The following is a 27,868-nucleotide window of genomic DNA, read 5'->3' as shown; positions in this document are numbered from 1 at the left end:
AATTTACAACTGCAATACTTACACGTTTTCCCGCTTTTCTTGACAAGAAAGGAACGGATTGGACTCTTTTAATTTACTATCCAGAAACAAGACAGATTTCCACTATCAAGTAAAATTCTATTATACCTTAATTTTAATTAAAAATATTAAAAACTTGGTGTGCAATTCAAGAAACCTTTTCAAATAATTTTAAACGTATTTAAAAATATTTTAATACGACAAAAAAAAAAAGTCCTTTTCCTACTCCTAAAAGGCCAAAAACTATCCACCCCACTATAAATACACACCACGTAAGTCTTCAAAACCTTCATCTCATCCAAAAATCAATATCCCAACTTCTTTAATCAATTCCTCTCTTTGCCTTTTCCCATCTTCTTAAAACACAAAAATCTAGAAAAACCAAACACAAAAACCTAGAACACCAAATCTTTTTGCTTTTGTTTTAGGTTGGAAATTTGTTACAATGGGTAGTTGTGAAAGACAACACATGAACTTCCACCTCCACCTCTCCGATCTTTTCCACCGCCACCACCGTCATCATCACGGCGACAACAACAAGAAGAAGGGTGTACCAAAAGGATGCATGGCGGTTCTAGTAGGGCATGAAGGAGAAGAGAAACTTGAAAGGTTTGTGATTCCAATTATGTACATTAATCACCCTTTATTCATCAAACTCCTTAAAGAAGCCGAGGAAGAATATGGATTTGATCAAGAGGGTCTTATCACTATTCCATGCCACGTGGAGCAATTCCGTAACGTTCAAGACGTGATTGATCGTGAGCACCACCGTGTGATGAACCCTCACCATCATCATCATCACCATCGTCGCAACAATTTCTTGTGCTTGAAGGCTTGATCGATTTTCCGGTTTATTGAAGGCGGTGGTGATTATCAAGATGTAAATTTTAGTTTCTTGATTTGTTTTTTTTTTTGTGGGAATTTTTATCTTTGGGCAAGATAAAATTCAAGTGAAAGTGGAACTTGACTCTTGACTTGGAAGGTATAGTTCCTTTCGGAGCTATAAAAAGCTCTCCTTCGGGAGACACCTCCAAGGGCGAGTAGGGCTTTTTCCCCTCAAAGAGGGGTTTTTGCCTGCTACTAAGTTTCCACTTATGTATTTGCCCTTATAATATACTTCACAAGTTTACTTTCTATCAGAAAAATAAAGAAATTCAAGTGATTAATTGTAGTCGATAATGATGAAAGTTTGGTACTTGATGATATTGTATGATACTATTAATGAGTTGTATGTAGAAATTAAGTGCAGTTTATGAGAAGAGTAATTTGGCCCTGTTAGATTATTACTTAACCGAAACTGTTTTGGGCCTATTTTCAAATCCTTGTGTTCTTTATTTGGTAACAATTTGTGTCTTTTCCTGTGATTATGACAAATTGACTAGCATGAAAAAGAATGCTTATAATCTGATACTAAAGGAATTTTCCTAAGGAAAAGCCAGTTTCTCTAGGTTATAATTATAATTACGAGTCTGATACTAAAGGAATTTTCCTAAGGAAAAGCCAGTTTCTCTAGGTTATGTTTCAATCTTGAACTTTCCCTAAGAATGAGAGTCAAAATGTTCGAGAGTGTTTTAGTAATTTAACTTTTAGCGTCAATTAGTAGTAAACCAAAATATAGGCATAGCTCAGTTGGCGTGGGACTTTTTTGAATAAGTAAAACTAGAATAGTAAGATACATGTGTTTTTTTTATAGCACCCAAGTTCGAGTCTATGTATTGTGTAAATGAATAATTTGGCAAGTGTAAATGAGCCGATTTGACTTGTGAAGGTTCCAACTTCCAATCTAGTATAGCCATTGGTCCTCACACTAAGAGTAGCCCGTACCAATATGGACCCAAACTGATTGTAATTTAACTAAACTTACTAAAGTGAAATGCATATGGAAATTCCAAGCAAATTGAGGCTAAATAAGCAAAAAGATACAATAAAATGATAATATTATTGGACAGGGTAGTCCAATGGATATAGGGTTAGGGTCAAGTTAATAGGGCTTTTATTGGGCAGGGCTCCTATTGGACAGGGCCTTTATTGAACAGGGTCATTATAGGGTCAAACTTATACTACAATTATTTTGAAAATTAAAATAGTAATGATACAAAAAATTACGTGTATAGTTTCGTATTTACTTGTACTTGCACATGGCTCTTTTGTTTTTCATTTTTCATTGCTCGTTTATTGACCCGCCCACTAATGACCCGCTATTGACCCGCGACCCGTTTTGACCCGCCCATTATCGACCCGCTAAAAATGACCCTTTCAATACCCGACCCTCTTTTGACCCGCACCGACCCTGACCCGCCCCGCCCGATAACCAGGTCTAATGGAGACTGAAGAAACCAGATTCCGTCATGGCGAATACTCGATAAGGAACGATCATGCACGTGTTTGGTTCATCTGAAACTAAAGTAGGCATATAACTAAGTACATAATAGACTCGAGAATTAATCAAAAAGTTTAATTCACAACTCATAAGAACAACTTATAGTACAGGCCTACAGCAGGTTCATAATAAGAAACTAAAGCAAGTAAATCGTAGACCATCCTATTTCGATTTGATTACTTTACAGAAGAACCGATGAATATAGCTAGCAATGAGCTAGCCTAAATATTCCTCTGGAGATCTGCACGGATTGCAAGTTTGCAACCTCTACTAGGCATTGTCCACGCAATGTTCCAAGAACATTGTGAAAGATTGTCAACTAAACCAACAAACAGAATGGAAATATATTTGACTAGTAATTCAGAATTCAGCAAAAAAACCTCCGTTGCTGATTTTTTTTAAAATTTATTTAATGATATGTACACAGTGTTTAGGCCATATCGATCATGGTCATCAAATCAGCAATGCTGTTTGAACCAATTACCTGAAATACTTTTGCACGGAAAAGTATTAGTACTGGTTGATTAAGTGTGTACACATCACACATCTTGATCTGAACTTTCCTTGCAAAGCTACTACCAGTAATTAAACCTCCACGACTGCAACACACAAGATTACTTTGATGACATTGTATTCTTCAAATCTAAGAAACATGAAATTTAGAAAGACTAAAAAGCGAATACAAGAGTACGATCAGAAGAGTCAAAATCCAAGGTACTGCCTTGCTAGTTTAAATACCTTATGCCTCCGTACCTACTACATGACACCTTCAATTCCTGATTTGAGCTCTTGGAGCGCGTTCTAGTGTACTGAATGTTAGATCGATGCATGCCATGACAGAACTTGAATACTATTGGACAAGCTGCAAACACTTTAAAAAAACTTGCAGACAGATAGAACATATATCAACTGTAATAATTGAAGCTCAAGTAAATAAAAATGACAGCAGACCTTGTGCACCTGATAGAAAAGTACAATTTCTTTTGCAAATGTAATTGTCTTATGTTCTTGTAAGCGAGCTAGCTTATAGTAGGCCGTAGTTGTAGTTCATAAAGTTGTAGAGATGTTACCCAAGATCAGGGATTGAATCTCAACATTACTGCCCTTGAGCCTTCATATACACCAAAACGATATAATCTCAAGTCACAAAACTTTGTACCAACATCTGCAGTCACAGCCTCACAGGTATATCAAATAATAGCAATAGTGCGCGCTGCAATTGAACCCGAAAAAAGAATTGAACTTTGTCAAACATAATACATACCCTTTTTAGCAACCCAATCCGCAGCTCTATTTCCCTCCCTAAAAACATGACAAATCTTAAAATCTTCAAACTCACCAAGCATTAAGCAAATGTCACGGTACAAAAGCTTGATTTCCCTTGGACACTTACAAAACCCTCTAAGCACATTGATAACAGTTAGATTATCTCCTTCAATAATAAGTCTCTTAATCCTAAGATCTCGAGCCAAACAAACTCCATTCCGAAGTGCTGTTGCTTCTGCCACTAATGTAGACTTATTATTACCTTTACCTAAATGGAAAGCTTTAACAGCACGCGGAATACCCTTCCCATCTCGAATGATAACACCAGCAGCAGCAGAAGAACGTTTCACAGAACCATCGAAATTTAACTTGAAGAAATGTTTTGTTGGAGGGTTCCAACTGACATGTTTGTATACGATAGGTCTCAGGTTCAAGTTCAGGTTCGTGCATCTGTATCTCCTATACCGAAAATGCTTAGTAATCTTACTCCTAGAGTAATTGTTTTGACCAATTCGTCTGCAGTTGTAGCACTCATACGCCACACTAAAATTTTGAGATGACCAAATATCAAAATCCAACATCAAAAATGCAGTTGAGATTTCAACTACACCTAAAATTTTCCTATCAGTAAGCTTTAATTATGCATGATGAAGCAATGCAATTCAAAACACTAATCAATTTTCATTTAACATTGAGAAGCTATTACAACGTTTTGAGTTACAAGTCTATAAACATATATACCCACTAAATATGTATAATCTACAGATTAGCATTAGCATTAGCATAAAAAAGAAGAACAGAGCTCCAGCGCAAGACCGGGTATTCAAAACTTTCTCTTCTTGAAAAGATGATGCCGTTTGGATGGATCTTTGGGGTTGGTCTTCACATGCGTATGCCTCTTCTTATGTCCAGTGCTGCACATTAGACGGTGATCATATAATTAAGTCAAGGTAAGCCAGCATTTTGAGAGTTCAGTAACTCTCAAAACAAATGCATGTTGTTAATTAACCTCAGTGGACTTGTTCAAGAACCAGATATTCTTACCTGTATTGTTGTAAACCATCATGTGATACCACATCAACATCTTCAAACATCTCATCCTTTGCCCTTAGTACCTGTTACCAAAATATATCAAAAGTAGATCGATAATTACAATCCAACCTGAAATAAGGCACTTATACAAGCTAGTGATATTCTATCTGTTATTGTTAAAAGTAGAATACCTTATTCAGGAGATCCATCTCAAGTTCATGGTCGTTGACTTCTGCTCCGTAATCAAGAGGCAATTGCAAGCTTTCTATTACCTTAAAAAAAACAAAAATGAACTCGTCAAATTAATTACATGTGCAAATTGATAGATAGGATGACAAATCCTTTTCAATTAACTCGTCAAAAGACTAAAGGAGGATGTTACCTTAAAGCTGTATCCTTGGTCAATCAAAAACTGCTGCCTTTTAGTGGAGTAATACATCTCCTGCATTTTAAAAGAAATGAAGCGGAATAATTAAGTACAAATATAATACAACAATGTCCAAGAAATAGTAACTTCCAAAAAGAATCAAACGTTGACATTACCTGTGTATCAGTGGATACAAGTGAATAAAAGAAGGCATTATACTCTTCTTTTCCCCCAGCCAGCCTATCTTCAAGACGACCCTATAAATTAAACAAGATTTATTCATTAAGGAAACAACTTGAGAGATAATGGCAAGTTTTTTATTTGCTTAGTAAATCAAGCAATGTACCTGTATTGAAATTTCTAATAATTACAATTTTTTCTCACCTTTGCCCTAAGAATACGACCAAGACGTTGAGCTTCCTGACGCCTTGAACCACCATGGGATGAAATTTGAATGATCACATTTGCTTCAGGTATATCTATCGAGTTATCACCAACCTGTGCATCATAGAAACAAAATATTAATTAGCTTCTAATGCAATGTTTTCAAAATTAGATGCATAGAAATATCATAAAGTGTACACAACATTTTTTATTAGATATTAACATATATATGAGCCAGATTAGATAATTTGATTTTAGACATCTTACCTTAGATAGAAATATTGTGTTTCCATTCTTAGAATTCTTGAAGTCCTCTATAACTTTTGTCCTCTCAAAATGGCTTCCACATAAACAAAATAAAAAAAAAGAAGAAACATATATAAGTGTATATATAGGTAGGAGGATCGCAAAAGTAGACAGTTATTAAGCTGCATCTGCAAATACCTGGTACCACCATGAATCATAGGCTTCCCGAGCTTCTTTGCATACTCCTCGAGAGCAAAAAGGCTATCAGCAAAAACTATTATTTTGTCACCACGCTCCCGCTCATGATACCGAATTAAGAATTCACATGCTTTGAACTTGTTGGGATTCATCACATATAATGCCTGCAGAAGTTATTCCAAAAAGTAATTTAATTCAAAGTTATTGAAACAGGGTAACTAACTACAATCTGTCAATCAAATATATACCTGCTTTTTCTGGGAAACTTTTTGCTTCAAATATTCGGCAAAAAACTCCTTAGTCATCGGACACCTAACTTCAGCACACTGTACATTTGCAATGTAGCCAGCCTTTACCAAATCCAACCAGTTGGCTTCGTACAGTTTGGGGCCAATAAGGAAGTTTAGATCAGAGATTCGATCATCCTCTCTCACAAGGGTAGCTGTTGATTATAAACAATTATATATCACTTATCAACTTATATGCTCAACATATCAAATCAACACATACATTTCATTATTCAAATTGTAACCAAAAAGAATACCAGTAAGACCGAGTTTGCAATGCGATTTTGTAATGCTGATGACTTTCCGAAACATGTCAGCAGGAACAACGTGTACCTAACATAAAATCAGAAAATTAAGAGAAGTCAGACATTGTAAGGTATCCTTCAACTTGAAGCAAAGTTTCTTATTTGTTCAACTAGGTAGTTACCTCATCCATGAGAACTAATCCCCATTCTGTATTTCTTATTTGTTCCATGATCATCTCAGATTGTTCAGAACGTTTACCACTAAAAGCAAGCATGTTGTATGTTGTTACAACTACTCCAACATTATCAGGTAATCTCTCTGTACGGGTATGCTACCAGCTGGCTGGTAGCATCGCCAAACTGTTAAGGAGGCACGTGACCAGTTATTATTAATCCTTATCAGCAGTTATTATTCCCTACCAGCATCTCTTACAAGCCGGTAGGGGGGAGGCACGTGACCAAACCAAGAGGTCAACGGGTCGCTATCAATCGGGTAGGACCCATTTGTCCGTACGCCCGACCCGCGCCTATATATATGGGCTTCATTTATGACAAAAGGTACGCAAACACAATCATTTCCACTAAAACCAAAATACTTATCACTCATCATATCTGACTTTAGCATCGGAGGGGGGATCCTCGAATCACCCTCGAGGCTAGTTCATCTTTGTTATCTGCGCAGGATATCAACAGGATAACAGTAGCACTCAACCAGCAAGACATCTCCAACCGTTCCCAAATCATACCGGAACAATTGGCGCTAGAAGGAGGGGATCTCCCAACCTTGTCAAGTAAATCAGCCACCATGGATACCAACAACAAAAAACCTAGAAAAAACAACAATCTCCCACAATCAGCAGTGATCACACCAACATCAGTGGCACAACCCGCAGTCAAACCTTCTCTCTTACCTGTCTCAACCAGCCAAGTCACACCACTTACAGATCCTCCCCCAAAAACACTCAAGTCACAGATAAGCATTGCCCCCCCGGGTTTTGAAGACCCGAACGACGTGATCATAGAGGACGAAACGTCCATGGAAGAAAGGGCACAAGATTCCCCATCACCCCCACAGATTCAGAGCAACCTCTCGGCATTGTCCCAAAGGTTCACACCACAACAGCTGCTGACGGCGTCGGCCGTCATGAAAGCAATGGCTGAACTGTCCTCAAGGAGGACGGAGGGAAATCAGATCGTGGTTACCGGCAACCGCCCGGGTGTGATGCCGGTTAGAAATCTCTACGAAACCCTAGAGCATGAAGTGGTACTGCCAGCACAACCTGAACCAATACTTGTACAGAGTGAAAATCCGGGTAGAAGAAAAAGGCATAGCTCTCGGCGCAGAGAAAGGTCCACTAGACGCCGGGAGTCGGTGTCAGAGCAAGAAGGGTCGTTTCCTGCTGGTAGGGAATCGACACCGTATCACGAAGAGTACATCGTACAGTCTCCACAACCAGGTTGGAATAGATATGAAGGATATCTACCTCACCAGGAGCCGATGAGGCGAACCATACACCCCAAAGACTCCCCACTCTGCAGGGGTATACTGGAGCAACCTATGGAGAAAGTAAAGATGCCGACGTGCAAATACAACGGAACCACAGACCCCGAAAATCACTCCACCGCTTTCGAACAACACATGATGCTGTATTCTGACTCAGATGCCATGTGGTGCAAAGTGTTCCAAACCACATTATCAGGGGTGGCAGCCGATTGGTATAAGAAGTTGCCGGCCGGATCGATATTCAGTTTTCGGCAGATCCAAGAGGACTTTGTGAGGCGGTTCATTAGCAAGGTTGAACGAAAGAAAACATCTGGAGAGCTGATGTCAATCTCACAAAGGCCGAAGGAGCCGCTGAGAGAATACCTTACTCGTTTTAACAACGAATCCATCACAATACCAGATTTACAGCAAGAAATAGCCGTCTTGGCTCTGTTGAGAGGGATGCAGGAATGCGAGTTCAAAAGGTACCTGGGAAGAAAGTCATTTACCTCGTTGGGGGAGGCCTTGAGAAAAGCAAACGAGTATATCAGGAGTGATGAGCTGATGCTAATATCACCCATGGGGGGAAATCAGGCAGTACAATCGGCCAAGAAGGATCATGTTCCCATACAGCAGCACAATTACCGGAAAGATAACGGTAGAAAGGAGGGCCATCAGCAGAGAGGAGGATATCCGAACAGACAACAGCCGGTAGGGGCTTACCAGGTGTACACTCCCCTGAACACCGCCAGGGCCACTATCTACGCAGTAAATAAATCGGCAGCGTGGAGGAAACCGTTACCGATGGATGCCCCAGGTAACAATAAGAACTTTTGTGCTTTTCATAATGATCATGGTCATTACACGGAGCATTGCAAAGAGCTCAAGGATAACATCGAAGAGCTGGTAAGAAGGGGATACCTATCCCAGTACAGGGTCCGACAGGAAGGCCAGGGAGGAAATAACAGGCAGGGCAGTTCACATAGTCATGCCCCATATACACCTACTCAGCCAGGGTATGCACAGCCCACTGGTAGGATTGAACAGGCACCACCATCCCGGCAAGAAATCCGGTCATTACCGGAAACAGGCAAAGATGGGGCCGACAGGGGAAAAAGACCCACGGTTTGGGTGATCTCTGGAGGGCCCGTGCATGGAGGTACAGTCAGCGGGGCAATAAGAAATCTAGAGGAGCACAGGCATTTGGTGAGTTACCATAGCGCAAGGAAATGGCCGGAACCAATCCCCCTACCGGTCATCACGTTCACCTCGGACGATTGTCGCGGCATTATATATCCCCATGATGACCCGCTGGTATTGGAACTCGAGATAGCAAACTTCCCCGTCAAGAGATGCCTGATTGATGGAGGCAGCTCTGCGAACATCATATTCTGGGAAGCTTTCACCCAGCTGAACATAGATCACGGAGAGTTAACAAGGGTGAGCTATCCCGTTATCGGATTCTCTGGAGCCAGCGTCTATCCAGAAGGCAGTATCCGTCTACCGGTTCAAGTAGGTAGAGGATCATCAGCCAGAGACTTAATGGTCGACTTTTTGGTGATAAAAGTACCAGCAGCGTATAACGTAATAATTGGTCGACCATTCATTCATGACGCACAGGCGGTGGTGTCCACATCATTTGACCATGATATATCTCTCAAATCTGGAAAGAACAGAAAGGGTACATGGCAGTCAGGAGACTGCCAGATCGTGTTATCTGACAGCGATAAAGGCACCAGGAAGGATGGTGCCGAAAACCAACCTTGCCCGAGAAGCAAACATGCCAACCAAAAGAAAGAGAGGGGACTTGAGCATGGAAAATTTTGATGAAAGGCCGGTTTGCATCCCAAGGCCAGCTGCAGATGGAGAAACTCGGGAAATTGAATTAGTAGAAGGAGTTCCAGAAAGAACGGTACGAATAGGTGCCGATATGGAGGCAGATCAGCAGGTCAATCTCATCGGCCTGTTACGAGAAAATGCAGATGTCTTTGCCTTCTCGGCAGATGAAATGCCCGGTATCAGCCCAGACATCATAGTGCATCGTCTGAATGTAGACAAGTCAGTCAGGCCGGTAAAGCAAAAGAAGAGAAATTTCTCCAGTGAAAAAAATGCTGCAATAAAAGAAGAAGTGGAAAAGCTGCTGGAAGCAGGGTTCATAGAAGTTTGTGATTACCCCGAATGGTTGGCCAACGTAGTCATGGTAAAAAAGTCAAATGGCAGTTGGCGAATGTGCGTAGATTTTACCAATCTGAATGGGGCGTGCCCCAAGGACTGCTATCCATTGCCACGAATCGATAGGCTGGTAGATTCAACAAGTGGCCACGCTCTTTTGAGTTTCCTGGATGCCTTCTCAGGGTATCACCAAGTCAGCTTGTGTAAAGCCGATAGAAAGAAGGCCGCCTTCATCACAGATTCAGGGGTATACAGCTATAAGGCTATGCCATTTGGGTTGAAGAATGCAGGAGCAACCTACCAGAAGTTGGTGGATAGGGTATTTGCTTCCCAGAAAGGGAGGAACATAGAGGTGTATGTGGATGACTCAATAGTTAAAAGCCGATTGGCCAGTGACCACATCGACGACTTGAGAGAAACTTTCGAAACTCTGAGGAGGTTCAGGATGAAGTTAAACCCCAAGAAATGTGTATTCGGGGTCCGATCAGGAAAGTTCCTGGGTTTCCTAGTAAGCGAAAGGGGAATCGATGCCAATCCAGATAAGGTAGATGCAATTATGAATCTACCAGAACCCGGTTGCATAAAAGACGTGCAAAAGTTAACAGGAAGAATGGCTGCATTGACTCGGTTCATTAGCAAATCAGCAGATAGGGCGTTGCCCTTTTTCAACGTGTTAAAACAAAACAAGAAATTCAAGTGGGGAGAAACAGAAAGAGCAGCCTTTGAGGCAGTAAAACGGCACCTGCAAGTCCTACCCACAATAGCTCGACCAGAGGAAGGGGACACGCTGCAGCTGTACATATCTGCTTCTCAACACACAGTAGCAGCAGTTCTGATCATAGAGAAAGATAAAACACAGATACCGGTGTACTTTGTCAGCCACATCCTGCAAGAAGCAGAAACGAGGTACTCCTTGATAGAAAAATTGGGGTTGGCAGTGTTGATTGCAGCCAGAAAGTTGAGACCTTACTTTGATGCACACGGGATCCAAGTCCTCACAAACTACCCACTGGAAAAAGCAATGCAAAAAATGGACACATCAGGTAGACTCCTAAAATGGGCGATTGAACTATCAGAGTTTCACATGGAATATCGGCCCAGAATGGCTATAAAGGCCCAAGCACTGTCTGACTTCATAGTCGAAGCATCATACCAGGAGGAGGAAATAAAGGAAGGAATATGGGAAGTAGCAGTAGACGGCTCGGTCACCAAATCAGGGTCAGGAGCGGGGGTAATAGTTACCTCACCGGAAGGAGACCAGTTCGAGTATGCTATTAAGTTCTCTTTCCAGGCATCAAACAACGAGGCAGAATACGAGGCCGCAATCGCTGGCATACAGATCTGCACGGCAGCTGGTGCTCGTAGGCTCAGGCTTACAACCGACTCACAGCTGGTAGCAAACCAGTTCTCAGGAGAATATGAAACGAAGGAAGAATCCATGAAACGATACGCCGAAAAGCTTAAACAGTCAGCGGCACAGTTGGAAAGCTTCGAAATAAAATTAGTACCCCGATCAGAGAACATGTTGGCAGACTCCCTGTCAAAACTGGCCAGCTCAAGTGCTCTGGTAAAATCAGTAATGATGGAGGTCATGCACCGAAGGAGCACTGAAGTATTGGCAAATCAGGTCATGGTAATCACGAGCCAACCTGAATGGTATGACACCTTGTGGGCATACAAGAGAGATGGAACCCTGCCTGCAGAAAAAACGGAAGCAAGAAGGTTGATTAGAAACTCATGCTGGTTCGTAATCATCAGAGGCCAACTCTACAAACGGGGTTTTAGCTTGCCTCTGTTACGATGCATATCAGCATACGAATCGGCACGACTGATAGAAGAAGTACATGAAGGAGTGTGTGGAAATCATCAGGGAGGAAAAACCCTTGCACTGAAATGCCAAAGGCAAGGATACTACTGGCCGACAATGCTAACAGACGCACAAAAGTACGTCAAGAAATGTGAAAAATGTCAAGTTTTTTCAGCAGTCATTAATCGTCCTGCAAACGATCTCATGCCAATCCTAAATCCAATACCGTTCGCCCAGTGGGGAATGGACATTCTGGGACCATTCACAACGGCATCCGGTGGAAGAAAATATCTGATAGTGGCAGTCGATTATTTCACCAAGTGGATAGAAGCAGAGCCGCTGGCAAAGATAACTGCAAATCAGGTCAAAAAGTTCATATGGAAAGGTATAATCACCAGGTTCGGATTACCAATGGCAATCGTGATGGACCATGGGGTACAGTTTGATTGCTCACCAGTTCAAAGTTTTTTGAGTACGTACAAAGTCAAGTTTGCCTACTCTTCTGTTTGTCATCCCCAAAGCAATGGACAGGCAGAAGCTGCCAACAAACAGATACTGGCAGCAATGAGAAAGAAGCTAGACGACTATAAGGCTGGTTGGGCCGATATTGTTCCAGAGATACTTTGGGGAAATAGAACCACCGTTAAGGAAGCAACGGGAGAGAGCCCATTCCGTCTATGTTTCGGATCAGAAGCAGTGATACCAGCAGAAGTAGGGTTACCTACATTCAGGATCCAGCATTATGAAGAAAACAAGAACGGTAAACTGTTAAAGCAGGAGCTGGATCTTCTACCAGAGATCAGACTCAGAGCAGAAATCAGATCGGCGGCTTACAAGCAGCGCATAAGCAATGCCTACAACAAAAGAGTAAAACACAGACAACTTGAGGTAGGAGACCTGGTGCTCCGCAGAACTGCAGCTACAGGCAAGGCAAAGGTCCAAGGGAAGTTAACCCCAAACTGGGAGGGGCCTTATCAGATATGGGAAGAAATCGTACCAGGAGCTTTTAGGCTGATGGATATGGGTGGAACAGCACTAAAAAATTCATGGAACGCCAGCGTCCTTAGAAAGTTTTATGTGTAGTCACTAACCCAAAAAGGCCGATTGAGCCAGGCCTGTTATGGTCCATGAAATGAAAGAAAGTCGAGGAATTCAAAGCAGAAGAATCAAACCCTTAAAGTAGGTCAGCAAGGCTACTATCAGCTTGCTGACTCGGGGTGATACGAATCAAACCCTTAAAGTAGGTCAGCAAGGCTACTATCAGCTTGCTGACTCGGGGTAATGTATAATCAAAAAATCGTGATTCAAACCCTTAAAGTAGGTCAGCAAGGCTACTATCAGCTTGCTGACTCGGGGTGATACGAATCAAACCCTTAAAGTAGGTCAGCAAGGCTACTATCAGCTTGCTGACTCGGGGTAATGTATAATCAAAAATCGTGATTCAAACCCTTAAAGTAGGTCAGCAAGGCTACTATCAGCTTGCTGACTCGGGGTGATACGAATCAAACCCTTAAAGTAGGTCAGCAAGGCTACTATCAGCTTGCTGACTCGGGGTAATGTATAATCAAAAATCGTGATTCAAACCCTTAAAGTAGGTCAGCAAGGCTACTATCAGCTTGCTGACTCGGGGTGATACGAATCAAACCCTTAAAGTAGGTCAGCAAGGCTACTATCAGCTTGCTGACTCGGGGTAATGTATAGTCAAACATCATGATTCAAAACCCTTAAAGTAAGTCAGCAAGGCTACTATCAGCTTGCTGACTCGGGGTAAAGTACCAGATTCAAACAGCACAATTGCATAAATAAGGGCAAGCATAAAATAGAAAAATAAAACAAACAACACAATATCATAAGCATAAGAGCAACACCATCTGAATAAAGCAAATTCGACAGCCAACACCAAAACTGACATTTGTTAGCTGATAAAAAATGGCACAAGGTAAAGTTTACAAAAACAAAACATAAAATATCCCAGGGCAAAAAGTGCCACAAACAGCTGATACCAAAAGTGCGTCTAAAAAAATAAACTAATCTTTAAAAGCAGCAACGCCAGATGAACCACAGGATGATACCGGTGATGAATGCCCGCACCTTCAAACTTGTTGATAATCCGTCTGGTTGGTACTGGAAGACAGCAGGGCAGGATCCAGGTAGTCTTCTTCCTTCAGCTCAATGGGAGGGAGAGTCAAGGGATCAGCATTCTGAATGATCTCCTCCGGAATGATCTGTGACTCCAAACCGGTTGGTACCTTGTGCTTTTCCTCCACCAGGAAAGCATACTCAATATCCTCACAGTCCTCCTTGGTAAGGCCAATACCATGAACGCCACAACGGTGGGCAGCAAACCAGCCACCGTTATGACTATCCGTGATACGCTTACTATAGGTCTGGGACCGAGAAAATCGCAAGGCACCATCCCGAGCACCGGTTTTGTAAGCAGCTTTGGCCTTCTCATCCGCCTCCAGCAACTTCTCAGACAGCTCTTTGTTCTTGGCCTCCTCTGCCTCCAGCTTGTTCGCAACATTCTCCAACTCTTCGTTGCGTTGCTTCACCCTTTTCAGCTCAGAAGTTTTTTGGTCCAGATCTTGCTTGGCGTCACTCACCTGCTTCTCCAGATCAGCCTGCCTTTTCTGAAGGTCTTCATTCTGCTCCTGGTAGCAGAGGTACAGCTTCACAAGCTCCACATCAGAGTTGCAGGCCTACAAAAGACAATTCGTCAAAAACAACACCGATTGCATGTATATACAAAAAGCATACCATAAAAACAACACCGATTGCATACCTTGAGCATATCATTCATATGTTGGGCAGCCGGCGCGTCAATCTCAGCAGCAGGATTGTCGCGAGGAGTAGCCAGATCCTTCAAAGCCCTCCAACCCATACAACCACCCCCTTTGCAGTCGTCGGTGAGTATCGACTCACCACGAAGAAGATCGATTTTAGGGTTCCAGGGTTCATCAGGCTCACCAGGAGGAACCTCAAAGTACTTCATCTTCCTGGGGGATAGGCAAATCGGAGTCTTCTCAATCCACTCCCCAGGACGGACAAAGACACCCATGTTCAGACCAGAGCTGGTACCAGCACTCTGGCTAGGGCGAACATACCCAGAAGAAGTATGAAGAGTAGGAGGCATGAGAGGAGGAGTCTTCTGGCCCATACCAGCAACATCAGTATCATTTACCTCTTGCTCTTGGTTCTGACGGGTTGGAGTCATAAGATCCACAACCATCAAGTCTGGTTGGGCTATCGGCTCAACATCCGCAACAGCATCACCCCCTTGGCCTGCGATGTTCACATCGGCAGCTGATTCAAAACCTTTCTCAGGAGACTTCTGCTGAGACTTATCAGGGGCAGGCTGCGTAGTACCGTCCACTCGAGACCGATTCACCCGAGTGAAGGGTTGGTTACGATCGCGAGGACGCCTGCCAGTAAGGGCAGCACCACGACCGCAATCCAAACTTTTAAAACCTCCAGCCATGTCAGGAGCAGTATGGACGGTCTTGAAGACAGGTCTTGGAGCAGGGTTGTCAGGAGCAGTATGAGTCGTTTTGAAAACAACTCCAGTAGGCGCACGGATGGAAAGTGGTTTGGGAGCTGGTATGGAGCTTAATCTTTTTGTCTTCTTAGCAGGAGACTCACTCGCAACCTCCTCCCGAGTCGAACCACGCTTTTTGTTGGCTTGGGTTGCGTAGGTCGACAGAGTAGAAAACACACCTTTCGGATTGGGAGGGTTGTTGGTAGTAGGACGACCGTCTTTGCCCAAACCGAGAATAGCAAAGTTGAGAGTATGCAGACCTGGTAAGAAGAAACAAACAAAAGATTTAAACACAGACAAACAACAATGCGTACAAAACAAGAAAAGCATACTTAAACAACATAAGAGGGGGATATAGCTATCAGCCCCACGACCATACCAAGAGTATGGGTGTGGCACAAGCCAACTGCAGACAGCGGCCCATTTCCCAAAATATACTTAGCAGGAGGCAACCAGTACTTAGGAACGGTCACAGACTTCTGCAAACCGGTGTCAACATGCAAACAGGACACAAACTGGTGGGCCCTTTTCTCCCTGAAACCCAACTCCCGAATGGGGTAATGGTTCATATGAGGACGGGGGAGATGAAAGCGAGTCCGAATGGGGAAATCAGAAGGCACTCTCAACCAGTAGAACTTCTTTTCCCAATCTTTACAGCTAGACAGCTTGGGGTTGACTGTCATTTTGCTTGCCTTGGTGTAAAAAGACCACCATCCAGACTTCTTCTTGTACTTTTTCAACCAAATCAGCCGCCTAAACAGATTAATGGTTTGGGGCCATTGTTTAAAAGATAGCAGCCAGGTAAAAGCCACAACATTCCTCACTACCTGAGGCGTTACCTGCGCCAAACATACATTCCAAGCCCGGAATACCTTCTCTATAAAAGGATGAAGAGGAAATCGGAGGCCGAAATCTAGATGATGGGCATACACGCCGATATGATCAGGAGGACAATCCAAAATCACACTCCCCTCAGCAGGAATCACGAGACGGTACCCTTTGGGCAGTTTCAAATACTCTTTGGCCCAGCGCGGATGGTCGTCTTTGATAGCCCTATCACGGAAAGATTTGATTATTTTAGCTTTGTAAACGGCACTACCAGCAGGAGGAGGACTCTCAACCCTGTAGCTCATCTCCTCCGTATCGGAATCTGGTTCCACATCCAGATCCCCTTCTCTCAAAACCTGCTCACACAGAGAGGTCACGTCTTCACCATCATCCCACAACCGGCCAATATCATCATCAGACTCCAAAATTGAATCCCCTGCATCCTCATCATCTCCCCCAACGCTACCGGCGGAGTTATCGGATCCCGCAACATCGTTAGCACGACTGCTAACCTCCCCTTCATCCATCTGACGGCTCCCACCAGCCACGTCCTCTAGATGGGCACCCCTGACGGCATCCTGGTTGAGAGACACAACAACATTGCCAAAATTAGTGCCATAGTCACCATATCCTTTACCGGCAGGGTCCATAAATTGCGTCCATGATCGAAGTTCGTACTCAAGGGCAATAGAGGGAGCATCCACTGCCGGGATTGTTTCGCAATTATCTACTAAATTCAAATCATGACGAATGTCGGCTCGTACCTGTTTGCGCATGTGAGCCTGTAATTCCTTTGCAGCATCCTCGTAAGACGGCTCAAAATAGTCAGAGGCAGACGGCTTATCATCATCCTCAAAATTGACATCCTCAGAGGTAGACGCAGGGTCAACATCGTCATACCCAGCCCCACTCAACACATTATCACTATCTCGCTCACTCGACATTGCACCCAAATATAAACCTATACGAAGGAAGAAACAAAAACAAAAAAGACTATACCTTCTCGCACAACGGAAATTTAGCAGCCCAGAACCGAGGTACAACACTTCCGCAAGCACCGCAGTCAGCAACAGAAACAACGCCGAAAAAATAACTCGCAGGAACAAAGGAGAAGATTTGAGAAAGAGAGAGAAAAGTTTGAAGAAAAGAGCGAAAGTGTTTTGATGTTTTAAGAAAAGAAAGTTAAATAGTCAAAAATCGAGGAAAACGGGCGATTTGACAGTTAAAGGCAGTTGAAGGGACAGAGCAAATCTCAGCCATTGAAATAAAATGATAAAGCGACACGCGTCGCATAGCACGCAGATGCATCACACGTGGAATAAATTTAAGCGGTACAAATTCAAAATACTTCCTAAAAAAAAAAAAAAAAAAAAAATCCAAAATCTCAAGGGGGCTAGTCAGCATCCAAAACCTCAAGGGGGCTAGTCAGCATCCAAAACCTCAAGGGGGCTAGTCAGCATCCAAAATCTCAAGGGGGCTAGTCAGCATCCAAAACCTCAAGGGGGCTAGTCAGCATCCAAAACCTCAAGGGGGCTAGTCAGCATCCAAAATCTCAAGGGGGCTAGTCAGCATCCAAAACCTCAAGGGGGCTAGTCAGCATCCAAAATCTCAAGGGGGCTAGTCAGCATCCAAAATCTCAAAGGGACTAGTCAGCGTCCAAGCATCCCCAAAGGAGCATATCGGTAAGAGGGAGCAGGACACCCTATCTGCTTAGTTTCAGCGAAATTACAGGTGGTATTCACTACGAGAAAGCTAATCAGCACTTAACACATAAACACACCAGCATTTCGCGGAAAGCGCGCAGTCTGAGGGGCTAGTTGTAGGGAGAGCACTATTTTCAGAGCAAGCACATCAGTCAAGACAGATATGCTCACTCCGAGGGGGCTAGTTGTACGGGTATGCTACCAGCTGGCTGGTAGCATCGCCAAACTGTTAAGGAGGCACGTGACCAGTTATTATTAATCCTTATCAACAGTTATTATTCCCTACCAGCATCTCTTACAAGCCGGTAGGGGGGAGGCACGTGACCAAACCAAGAGGTCAACGGGTCGCTATCAATCGGGTAGGACCCATTTGTCCGTACGCCCGACCCGCGCCTATATATATGGGCTTCATTTATGACAAAAGGTACGCAAACACAATCATTTCCACTAAAACCAAAATACTTATCACTCATCATATCTGACTTTAGCATCGGAGGGGGATCCTCGAATCACCCTCGAGGCTAGTTCATCTTTGTTATCTGCGCAGGATATCAACAGGATAACAGTAGCACTCAACCAGCAAGACATCTCCAACCGTTCCCAAATCATACCGGAACACTCTCTTTGCTATCAGAAGTGAAACAAGATATGTCATCGTCTCTAATAGTGGACCAAAGTTTGAACTGAGATGCCCATTGATCCACTGACACAGCATTTGTGGCCAGACAAAGGCAGTTCTTCTTTATATGGCATGCTGCAGATACACCAACAAGAGACTTTCCAGCCCCACAAGGTAACACAATAATGCCAGATCTAGCTTTACCTGTAAATAAATCTTATCAAAAACAATTCATATACTTGTATCATAATCCATCTGTACATCATAAGCATAACAAGTATAGATTTTACCATTCCCAAACATTCTACAGAGACTCATTTTCTGTTATGGTCGCAGTTCTACATTAGGCTTCAACAGCATGTTGATATCAGGACAACTCTGCAAAACATTAGATGTTAAACACCCACAGACAAAGTTGATGAGATGAGATAATGATGCTTATAAATATATGAGAGAATCACCCACTGTGTCATTAAGAAAATCATATTCCTCCAACATTTTTGGATCTGACAGCTTCATATTTTCAACCTGTATGTTGTACGTAAACAAGAAAATAGTAAGTTATAATTATAACAACTTCAAACAATGAAAGAAAATGTGTAGGTGAATGTTGAAAACACTAACCCTATCAATTAATTCTTTAGGAAGAATGTTCTTTGACAAGATAGTGAGGATGTTTAGGATCTTTTCTATCCCAATACCAACAACAGAAACAGCAGTGTTTAATGACTGCACGGTTAATTTGTATTCGTGCATGTATTCTTGCCTGCAAAACATTAGTAAAAACATAAGTTACACATACATACAGGAGATTTAATCGGAAGAGTCGTCGAATCGTACCTGCAAACTGGTTCAGCAACCGTGATCAAGAAGTCACTAGCTTGTTCATAATATTTCGAGCAAGTTTCCAGGACAATTCTGCCGTTCGGACAAGTCCAGAGCGGACGGTTATCATAATCAGGCTTGAGTGTCATATTGGTGAAGTCAGTCTTAGACTCAGGCTCAGCTATAAAAATTAAACCAAATCTGATTAAAAATTGGATTCGAGACTTGTAATTGGGAATTGGGAACTGGGAATTGGGTTTATAACATAAACAAATCAAATCAAATCATACAGTAGACTATAATGTTGTTGTTGGCGAGGTATGATTTAGGGAAGTCGAAGTCGCAATTTGATGATTTCAGCTTCTTGATTCTCCTATGGTGTTGTTGGGTTTCCGTGCTATTTGTGACGGCGTTTAAAGCCTTTGAAGATTGCATGTTGATTGATAATTGATTGTACCTTTAATATTCAACAATACTTAGGGTTTATTCAGGGCCGGTCCTGGCTTTTTGGTGGCCTATGGGCGAAAAAAAATTGAGGCCCTTTTAACGGCACGTGGACAATTTTTTTTTATCATAAATGTGATGTACTTTATGATTGAAAAAATGTATGTAAATAATTGGCATTTACCTTCTTAAAACTTAATACTACTCTATTCTAATTAAACTAGCCAAGAAATATTACCTCTATTACAAAATATGAAGGCTTGAATATTTTCGAAATTGTGCCATTAAACATGAATTATATTCAAATATTTCAAACATTCAAGGAAACATAAGACAAATCTTACAACAACTTGACCTCTTCAAATCTCAAAATGGATGAAAGAAATGTTTTGAATAATTAAAGAAATAACGAAACTTAAAATTGAAAACGACGATGATGTAGTAACGAACCATTTAGCAAGTCGGTAATAATTTTTGAAGTACAATAAGCTAAATATCAATTATTTTTTCTAAACTCTAAAATAAAACAAGGAGTGTGATTAGATTAACAAAAGAAAAAAAAAATATTATGATTATAAACATTGTATATGGCTCTACTTTATGGTGTTCATTTGGACTCAAATTGGATAATAGAATATGATTTCATTGTTAGCAAATGAGAAATAACAAAAATGAAAAAAAAAAAAAAGAGAAAAAAGAAGAGAAAAAAACCAAGCAAAATTAAGGCTAGTAGGAGTCGAACTCAGGTGAGTTTATCAAAATCATACACATACAAACGACTAGGCTACAATGCCTAATATAAACAAATTTGCATGAAATTTTATAGAACCATACTTTGATTAGTTTAAGTGATATTGGGCCTTTTCCCTGGGGCCTAGGGCGACGGCCCCTTATGCCCTGCCCCAGGGCCGGCCCTGGGTTTATTCAATTCTACATAACTATTGCACAAAACAATTGAACAAAAACTTACTTCTGGTGGCGTTGGCGTTGCAGCGGCGATGGCGGTACAATGGCAGCAGCGGTGGCGGTATAATGGCAGCAGGAGTAGGACTGTAGGAGTAGGCGATTGCGATTGCGATTGCGTTTTGCTTATACGGATTAATGAGAGCTTACCATATATTTATCGTACACAGCGAACTCCTAAGCCTACAGGCTACAACCGTATTAGCGTTTGCGTGGGATTTAAGTAACTCATTAGATAGATTAGTAATTCTAGTTCCTAGTCCTAGTGGGATTACAATACCCATAATGTAATATATATATATATATATATATATATATATATATTATGGTGAGAAGCGTGAGAAGTCTTATCAACCGTTAGATCTACTAAATCGGATGGTTCTAATCTAAGCCGCGTCATTAATGGCGAAATAGTAATTTTGCCGAAGTTTATGTTAACTGGGAAAGAGAACAATCAAATGCACGTGGCTTTCCGCTTAATCTTCGCTCAACTTTAATTTGTACCCAAGCAATTCTCTCCCCTCCATTTTTTTTTATCAAAGCAATTCTCTCTGATCTGTTCCAACTTCCAAGTCTCACCCCTGATCTCTCTCCTCCAACTCTTCATCCTCCATCTCAACTTAAATACGCAGGCATGAAAATAAAAATTAGAGATACATCACATGTGTATCACATGTACAATGAAAATACACTGGAAATACATCATGTACTAATGTATTTCTAATACGCTAATGATGTATCTGTAATACAATATTGATGTATCTCTAATGATTACTCACTGTATCTATCTTTTCACCTTAATTTTGGATTAATGGCAATTGACTACTATATTTGAGTTAGAAGATGATTGTTTGGTTTTGGAGGAGCAGAGGAGAGAGAGACTGAGAGAGAGTGAAGAGAGGTTAGGTGGGTAGTGGATAGTACATGACCACATTAATTATCTCAGTGTTTCAAAGTATTTGACGTAATTCAACACCATGCGTCAGGTGTAATTCAATACCACACGTCAGTTTGCTTTAATATTACGGAGTACCTTATAATTACCGGTTTGCAATTGTTGATGCACGCTTAATCCAACGGCGTACAATACTTCTCACGCTTCTCACGTAACCTCCCCTTCTCACGTGAGCCTAAACCTCTATATATATATATATATATATATATATATGGAGTACCAACTACCAATAATCACTTGTAACAAAAACACTAGTGAACCCGTCAAAATCAGGCGTACAGAACATAATATTAGAAAAGAAAAGGAATTCCTCGTGCTAGAAAAGGATTCAATTGATAAATTACCTGTCTATTTTTTGTCTCTGAAAATTCTCAGCCCGTCACGAGGCAATCTTAAAAATTAATGCACTACAAATTTTGCAGATGAGGGTTCAATTCCAGGGTGAAACATCAGTCTGCCAAAACTATTGCACGCCTATTTATTCCTTCACTAAACTTTTTATTCTATTAGCATATAGTGGCCACATGCCCAAGCAGCCCAATACTAGCGCCTTTGAATTGGCACCATTCCCGTGGTTTCTCTGAATACCAGCACAAACACATCCAAAGTAAAACCTATCCTCATCACAGTACCACAATAGACATTCCACCTATGCCATTAGATCCCTTGAAATTAGCATATTCACCACTACAACAACCAGTTCTCTAACAGCAAACAGCCCCATTACCCCTTTAATTTGTAAGGCGAAATTTCTAGCAGAATCCCCTGATTTACACAGTTACTGCAATCAAGTACCCCGTGTTACAATAGCTAACTCCCATTCTTTAAAAAGTAAAGTTGCTTTCCCCCATTCATATGAATTACATGCTCCCTCAGATAGTGGAACACAACAAGCTTTTCTTCAAAATGAAAAGAAACTGGGACAGGAATTCCTTCATACTAATTGGGGTGATTATTAGTAGAGTAAATCTTGCAGAGTTGAGCTACATAATATATTTGATGCATTTGAAAACTCAACATAGATAGCCAAACAAACTAAACCGCTGAGTCCACAAACATCGTATCCTTTCCAGTATACAAAACTTCCGAACTTCCCTTAAACGCCCAAACACCGCAAAAAGTACATATCTAGTAATTGACTAATCATTCCCTGAACTTACTAGAACTAAGCAAATAAATCTGATCATCCAACATGAACATATTCTGATTTAAAATTTTCATTATACCACTACCTTCCAGGATTAATCTTCCTCATTTCACCTACCCAAGACCTCCTGAATATGCCTTTTGTCCAAATCCTCTAATACAGATTCAGATTCAGTAGCATCACAATGACTCAAGCCAGAACATTTAGAGCTTTCATTCCATTTCTTGCAAGGCGCAGGTATATCACAAATATTGCAATAGCACTGCAATTGAACCAAAACAATTTATCAACTTGCTATCAATTAACACTTCATCAGAATCTGAAAACTGAACAAATAGGTACCATACTTAAGCTAGCATGATATTAAAAAATTACCATTTTGCAATGAAGGTTGTGTGGAGTCTTCTTAAAAGGATGGGTGGCACAGAGGTGTCTTGGGTGTGGATAATCCCTACAAGCCACCTGCCCATTATAATTAAATCCACCATCAATATTAGCACGACCATTTTACAACGAAAAATATTCCATTGTGCCAAAATAACAACACATCGACATAAAAATCAGTTTTTGATTAATTATACGAAGTAATCAACAACCCTTGTAACAAAATCACTAGAGAATCGGCCAAAACATACTCATATTCAGTAATACAAAACATAAAACATTCTCTCTTTTTTTTTGGTGCAATAAAACATACTCATATTCAGTAATACAAAACATAATTAACATTGAAACACAAATATACCTTTCCTTTTTCATCCAAAATTAAAACTTCATCATCAGCAACAACACCTTCAGATTTCTCACAAACAGACAAATTAGAAAAGTTATCTAATTCAGTAGGATCAAATTCCAATATAAAGCAATCCTCAACTTCCTCAACCTTTTTCACATCTTGAACCTTCTTCACACAAATTATACACTTCACATCATCATCATCTTCATCATCATCAAATTCCAAAATAAAACAATCTTCAACCTCCTCAACCCTCTTCACATCTCCCCTCTTCTTCACACAGACCATTGAATTCAAACCCGGCCCCATCCCCACCCCGACAATGCGGGACTCATCACCGCCATCGAAAAGAGAGGACCACCCATTGAAACGCCTACTGTATGATCTACTTCTTGTGTGGGTCTGATTAAGGGACCAACCTTGAAATTTCTGGTCACAATTCTTAGCATAATGCCCAATTAACCCGCAACGAAAACACTTAACCCTAGAATTCATACTTACTGGGCATTTCAAGGAAGAATGGCCGAATCTTTTGCAGCTACTACACTTCTTCCCAAATGGGGAGATATCAATGGCTTCCGGAGAATGTTGGAGGTCGGAAACGTTGATTTTGATGTTGAATTTTACGCGATCTCCTTCTTTGACAGAATTCGAGGAGAGAGAAAAAGGGGTGACATATACTTCGGGAATAAGGTGGTTGTCAGAGAGTATGTAACCGATGCTCTGTGTATCGAGCCACTTCATTGTTCCAGTTTGCTTCTGCGTTGCTTTCGTCTTGCTCACTGTTGTACTGCCCGCCATTGCTTTTTGACGCGTGAATTAGGATGAAGGAAGAGGGGAGATTATGAGGGTGGGCTTTGCTATACGGAGTACTTTGTTGTGTGGCAACTTCTCAACTTCTACTTGGTAAATGGGTTAACTTAACGCCTTAACAGTGAGAATTGGTTTTGGGCCCCTTTTTTTTTTTATTATTTATTTATTTGAACAACCAGAGTGCTTAAATCGGGAGTGTCAAAATCAATTTTTGAAGTGGGCTAAAATCATTTCCTACTCCGTATTAAGGTTGAGCTGACCAAAGTATCAAAATTTGACTTGTGAGATTTTGTTACCTTTTTCTTTTTCGGAAAAAAAAGTAAAGAAACGTGCATAGATTTAAAGTGTGATTTGGTTGACATAAAAAAATAAATAATAATAATTTTTAGAAATTACTCATTCCGTCCCTTTTTATTCTTTAAGTTTTTCATTTTGGGTAATCTCATGTTAATCTTTACCTTTAAAATATTTCATTTTATATTACTTAGTCTGTATTTTTTTAAAAAATTACAATTTCTTTGAACGGCTGTAGTTTTAAAAGAGATATACTTTCTTTTTTGACATGTTTTGATCCCCACTTTCAATTATATTAATTTTTCTGTTTTTTGTGGTCCCTACACGTACTCACATTATCATTTTAGTATAATAAATAATTCACCCACAATCCCACTCTCATCTTATTTTAATAAATTCAACACACTATCCTAAAACTATATGTCGGTTAAAGTGTATCTCTTTTTAAAATATGGAGGGAGTATAATATAAGTATCCCTAATATTCTATAAACAAAAATTTGTGCCAAAGTAATTGCTCCGTATTTAATCTCTCACACGATCGTTTAATTTGCATTGTTAAAATTTATATAAAAAAATATCAATCCCTCCGGTATACTTATAGAAGGTTTTCTTAAGATCCCTTGATTAACTCGAAACTCAAATCTGTCTAGGGATGTCAACGAGTCGAGCCGAACCGAGAATTTGGCTGTTCGAGTTAGACTTGGTAAGAAATTTTCAAACCCAAGCTCGAGCCAAGCTTTAACGAGCTTTCATTTTTCCTATTCGAGCTTGGCTCATTTAAGTAAAAACGAGCCTTTATAAACGAGCATGGTTGAATTTAAACGATCATATTGATAAACGTAACATTATTTTAAAAAATAAAAATAACTAACCAATCCCAATACTTTTAAGGGTTTTGACATTTAAGACTTTAATCCTTGATTGAAGAGTACAATTTGGAATTTTGGGGGAAATAAATTAAAATAGTAATCATAAATACGGAGTAGTTTAGTAGTTTATTTGATTTCCTACCATACCAATTGTTTGTTGGTTCGGTGGTGATTTGGGCTGAACTTGGTAGGGAGAACCCGTGTTCGATCCCCTCCAACAATAATTGGGAAGGGACTGGAATCTAACCACCCAGAACTCTAATATTTTTCGACATTTACTATGACTAATTTCCATTCGTCAAACATAATGATTTCCTTCTTTCCCTCCGGTTTCAAAAACATGGGCTTTAGACAGCTTGGAAGTTTATTGCGATACGGGCATACGGCCAATTAAGCCCACCCCTTTCATGAGTACAAAATACAATGCGAGAAAAACCTAACGAAAATTATTCGAAATTTGCAAAAGTTATGTACGAGGGTATTACAGTAATTTCATTTCAATCCACGAAGTGAAGTACTTATACCAGTCGTCATCTAGGGTTTGTGAATTGCAAGATTTAAAACGGCTAGTGGGGTTAATGACGTGATTAATGGAGCAGTTTCCAAAGTGAATAAGGCCCACGGCCCACGGCCCTCACCCGAGCCCGGCCCAGCGCGCGTGTTGTGACCACCCATGCCACTCTCAAGCATTCTTAACAAATGTTTTCCTCAAACCCCCAAATATAAACATTGAATATGGTTTATGTTTTTCCCATGTGGGACTTTTCATATTCCCACATTTTCCCACTTCCCACTCATTTTCTTTTGTATTTCTCACAAGGATTTCCAACAAAGGTGTCCACCGTTGAGTTTTTACCTTGAAAGCGATTCCATTATATTTTCCGAGCACCCATTTTTCCAACCCCAAAATCTGCCATTCAGCTTAGATTTTTGCCCTTATCATCACGACTACAACTTCCGTGTGGTCGGTTCCTATTCTGACCTATTGATTTTTATTTCTAATCGTCGTAAATTAAGTTCGCGGAAAGAACAACCTTTTTACCTTATTTGCAATCCAATTACTAAAAAACTCCTGAAAGTCGAATTACCAGCTGATGACATCATCATGACACATTATCGCGTAATCAAGCTTCCCGCCAGCAATGTTGACCGAAAACGATATCCATGTACTCTAGGAGTATGTCAAGATAGACTTAGGTTGGCGGAGTTCTCATGTGAGTATGGTTTTACCAAACTGAAATTGTGGGAGCTTAAAGATTATGAGTCCGGCACTTGGGCCCCTATATATTCCAACAGTACAAGTCCAAGTCACTTGGTTAAGAATTTGTTCAAGTTTCTGAATGATGATCACCATTCAAATTTAATTTGGCGTTGTTGGATCGGCAAGATTAAGTTTCATCCGTGTGATTGTGATGTTATATTTTTGGTGACCAAGAAAGGATTATTTCGTTATAATCTCATAACCGAGATTTCCAAATTGGTGTTGGACAATCAGGGCTCATGGAGGAAATTAGTCAGGAAATTAGTCCACTTCGTGAATCTTTTGGTGGCAGCTTAACCGTATACGTTAACATGTTTTTAATTACTTCAATTTGTATTCATTGTTATCTTATTCGTATTCATAAACTCATGTTATTCAAATTCTAAACATTACAATTTCATTGGAAGTATATTTATTCGATTTATTAGGTGACCAGTTCTATTAGAATAACTACTGAAATTGATCGATATAGTAATGCATGCTTTTGTGAATTGTTGGACTTATATTCGAAGTCTTTGAGCTTGAGTTTATGGGACATACCACATACAAAAGGTCTTGCGCGCACAAGGTGCACAATAAATTTATTGTACACCAAGATAACTTTAACTATTTTTTTTGTAACTTTAACTTAGTTTTGATTAACTTTTATATTAGTAAAAAAAAATGATAGATAAATATTTTAAAGGGTTAAATTGTTAATTTTATACATTATTAGTGATTTTGAAGAAATAAGTTTTACTAAAATGAAAAAATTTATCACTTAAAAATAGATAACTTTTACATATATACAATATTTATTGTACACCCATTGTAAATAAGAATTTGTGTACCACATAACAACAAGTATATTAATTACTACAAATATCACATTAGTACCTTGTAGAGTTTTATAAAAACTCTAAAGAATCTGAACTCATGATAAGGTTATGTTATATGTGAACTCTATGATATAACATATCTATATAATACATGCAACTTGAAATATATCT

At 40.5% G+C, this 27,868-nt stretch overlaps 4 protein-coding genes across 5 annotated transcripts; 1 reads left to right on the top strand and 3 right to left on the bottom strand.

The window, feature by feature from the left end:
• Positions 1 to 107: 107 nt before the first annotated feature.
• On the top strand, positions 108 to 1,197 carry LOC110797030 (auxin-responsive protein SAUR32-like). Its single transcript, XM_022002121.2, has one exon. It carries the CDS (start codon positions 464 to 466, stop codon positions 854 to 856), a length of 393 nt encoding a protein of 130 aa, XP_021857813.1. The 5' UTR covers positions 108 to 463; the 3' UTR covers positions 857 to 1,197.
• A 3,134-nt stretch (positions 1,198 to 4,331) lies between these two features.
• LOC110797022 (general transcription and DNA repair factor IIH helicase subunit XPB1) lies at positions 4,332 to 18,903 on the bottom strand. The gene is made up of 13 exons (XM_022002113.2): positions 18,861 to 18,903; positions 18,571 to 18,774; positions 6,606 to 6,742; positions 6,436 to 6,511; positions 6,140 to 6,333; positions 5,892 to 6,055; positions 5,715 to 5,787; positions 5,448 to 5,561; positions 5,240 to 5,320; positions 5,079 to 5,138; positions 4,888 to 4,968; positions 4,709 to 4,779; positions 4,332 to 4,578 (listed from the first exon to the last, which is right to left on the bottom strand). The coding sequence occupies exons 1-13, from the start codon at positions 18,886 to 18,888 to the stop codon at positions 4,488 to 4,490; spliced, it is 1,374 nt and encodes a 457-aa protein (XP_021857805.2). The 5' UTR covers positions 18,889 to 18,903; the 3' UTR covers positions 4,332 to 4,487.
• Positions 13,742 to 17,580, bottom strand: LOC130469341 (uncharacterized). Of its 2 annotated transcripts, XM_056838521.1 has the most exons (4): positions 17,013 to 17,580; positions 15,800 to 16,826; positions 14,668 to 15,680; positions 13,742 to 14,584 (listed from the first exon to the last, which is right to left on the bottom strand). In XM_056838521.1, the coding sequence occupies exons 1-4, from the start codon at positions 17,190 to 17,192 to the stop codon at positions 13,979 to 13,981; spliced, it is 2,826 nt and encodes a 941-aa protein (XP_056694499.1). In that variant the 5' UTR covers positions 17,193 to 17,580; the 3' UTR covers positions 13,742 to 13,978. The 2 variants fall into 2 exon arrangements, with proteins under 2 accessions (XP_056694499.1, XP_056694498.1); XM_056838520.1 differs by having other exon boundaries at positions 15,800 to 17,580.
• A 3,847-nt stretch (positions 18,904 to 22,750) lies between the features above and the next one.
• On the bottom strand, positions 22,751 to 24,623 carry LOC110796648 (uncharacterized). The gene is made up of 3 exons (XM_022001727.2): positions 23,650 to 24,623; positions 23,280 to 23,366; positions 22,751 to 23,166 (listed from the first exon to the last, which is right to left on the bottom strand). The coding sequence occupies exons 1-3, from the start codon at positions 24,439 to 24,441 to the stop codon at positions 23,014 to 23,016; spliced, it is 1,032 nt and encodes a 343-aa protein (XP_021857419.1). The 5' UTR covers positions 24,442 to 24,623; the 3' UTR covers positions 22,751 to 23,013.
• Positions 24,624 to 27,868: the final 3,245 nt, after the last annotated feature.

The sequence above is a fragment of the Spinacia oleracea genome, chromosome 3, assembly GCF_020520425.1.
Source record: "Spinacia oleracea cultivar Varoflay chromosome 3, BTI_SOV_V1, whole genome shotgun sequence".
Lineage (NCBI taxonomy): Eukaryota > Viridiplantae > Streptophyta > Magnoliopsida > Caryophyllales > Amaranthaceae > Spinacia > Spinacia oleracea.
Note: the sequence above shows the minus strand (reverse complement) of the source record. Positions and strands in the feature narration are given on the sequence as shown.

Bases quoted from the DNA above. Each gene is read 5' to 3' on its own strand.
- LOC110797030 (XM_022002121.2), top strand. From the start codon at position 464: ATGGGTAGTTGTGAAAGACAACACATGAACTTCCACCTCCACCTCTCC.
- LOC130469341 (XM_056838520.1), bottom strand. From the start codon at position 17,192: ATGTCGAGTGAGCGAGATAGTGATAATGTGTTGAGTGGGGCTGGGTAT. The intron at 15,681-15,799 runs GTATGGTCGTGG...TCTTCTTACCAG, and splicing joins GTGCCACACCCATACTCTTG to GTCTGCATACTCTCAACTTT. The intron at 14,585-14,667 runs GTATGCAATCGG...TGTCTTTTGTAG, and splicing joins ATATGAATGATATGCTCAAG to GCCTGCAACTCTGATGTGGA.
- LOC110797022 (XM_022002113.2), bottom strand. From the start codon at position 18,888: ATGAGTCTCTGTAGAATGTTTGGGAATG. The intron at 5,562-5,714 runs GTAAGATGTCTA...TATGATGCACAG, and splicing joins ACACAATATTTCTATCTAAG to GTTGGTGATAACTCGATAGA. The intron at 5,321-5,447 runs GTGAGAAAAAAT...TTTAATTTATAG, and splicing joins GTCGTATTCTTAGGGCAAAG to GGTCGTCTTGAAGATAGGCT.
- LOC110796648 (XM_022001727.2), bottom strand. From the start codon at position 24,441: ATGGCGGGCAGTACAACAGTGAGCAAGACGAAAGCAACGCAGAAGCAA. The intron at 23,367-23,649 runs GTATATTTGTGT...TATAATGGGCAG, and splicing joins TTTTGGATGAAAAAGGAAAG to GTGGCTTGTAGGGATTATCC. The intron at 23,167-23,279 runs GTAATTTTTTAA...GTTCAATTGCAG, and splicing joins ACAACCTTCATTGCAAAATG to TGCTATTGCAATATTTGTGA.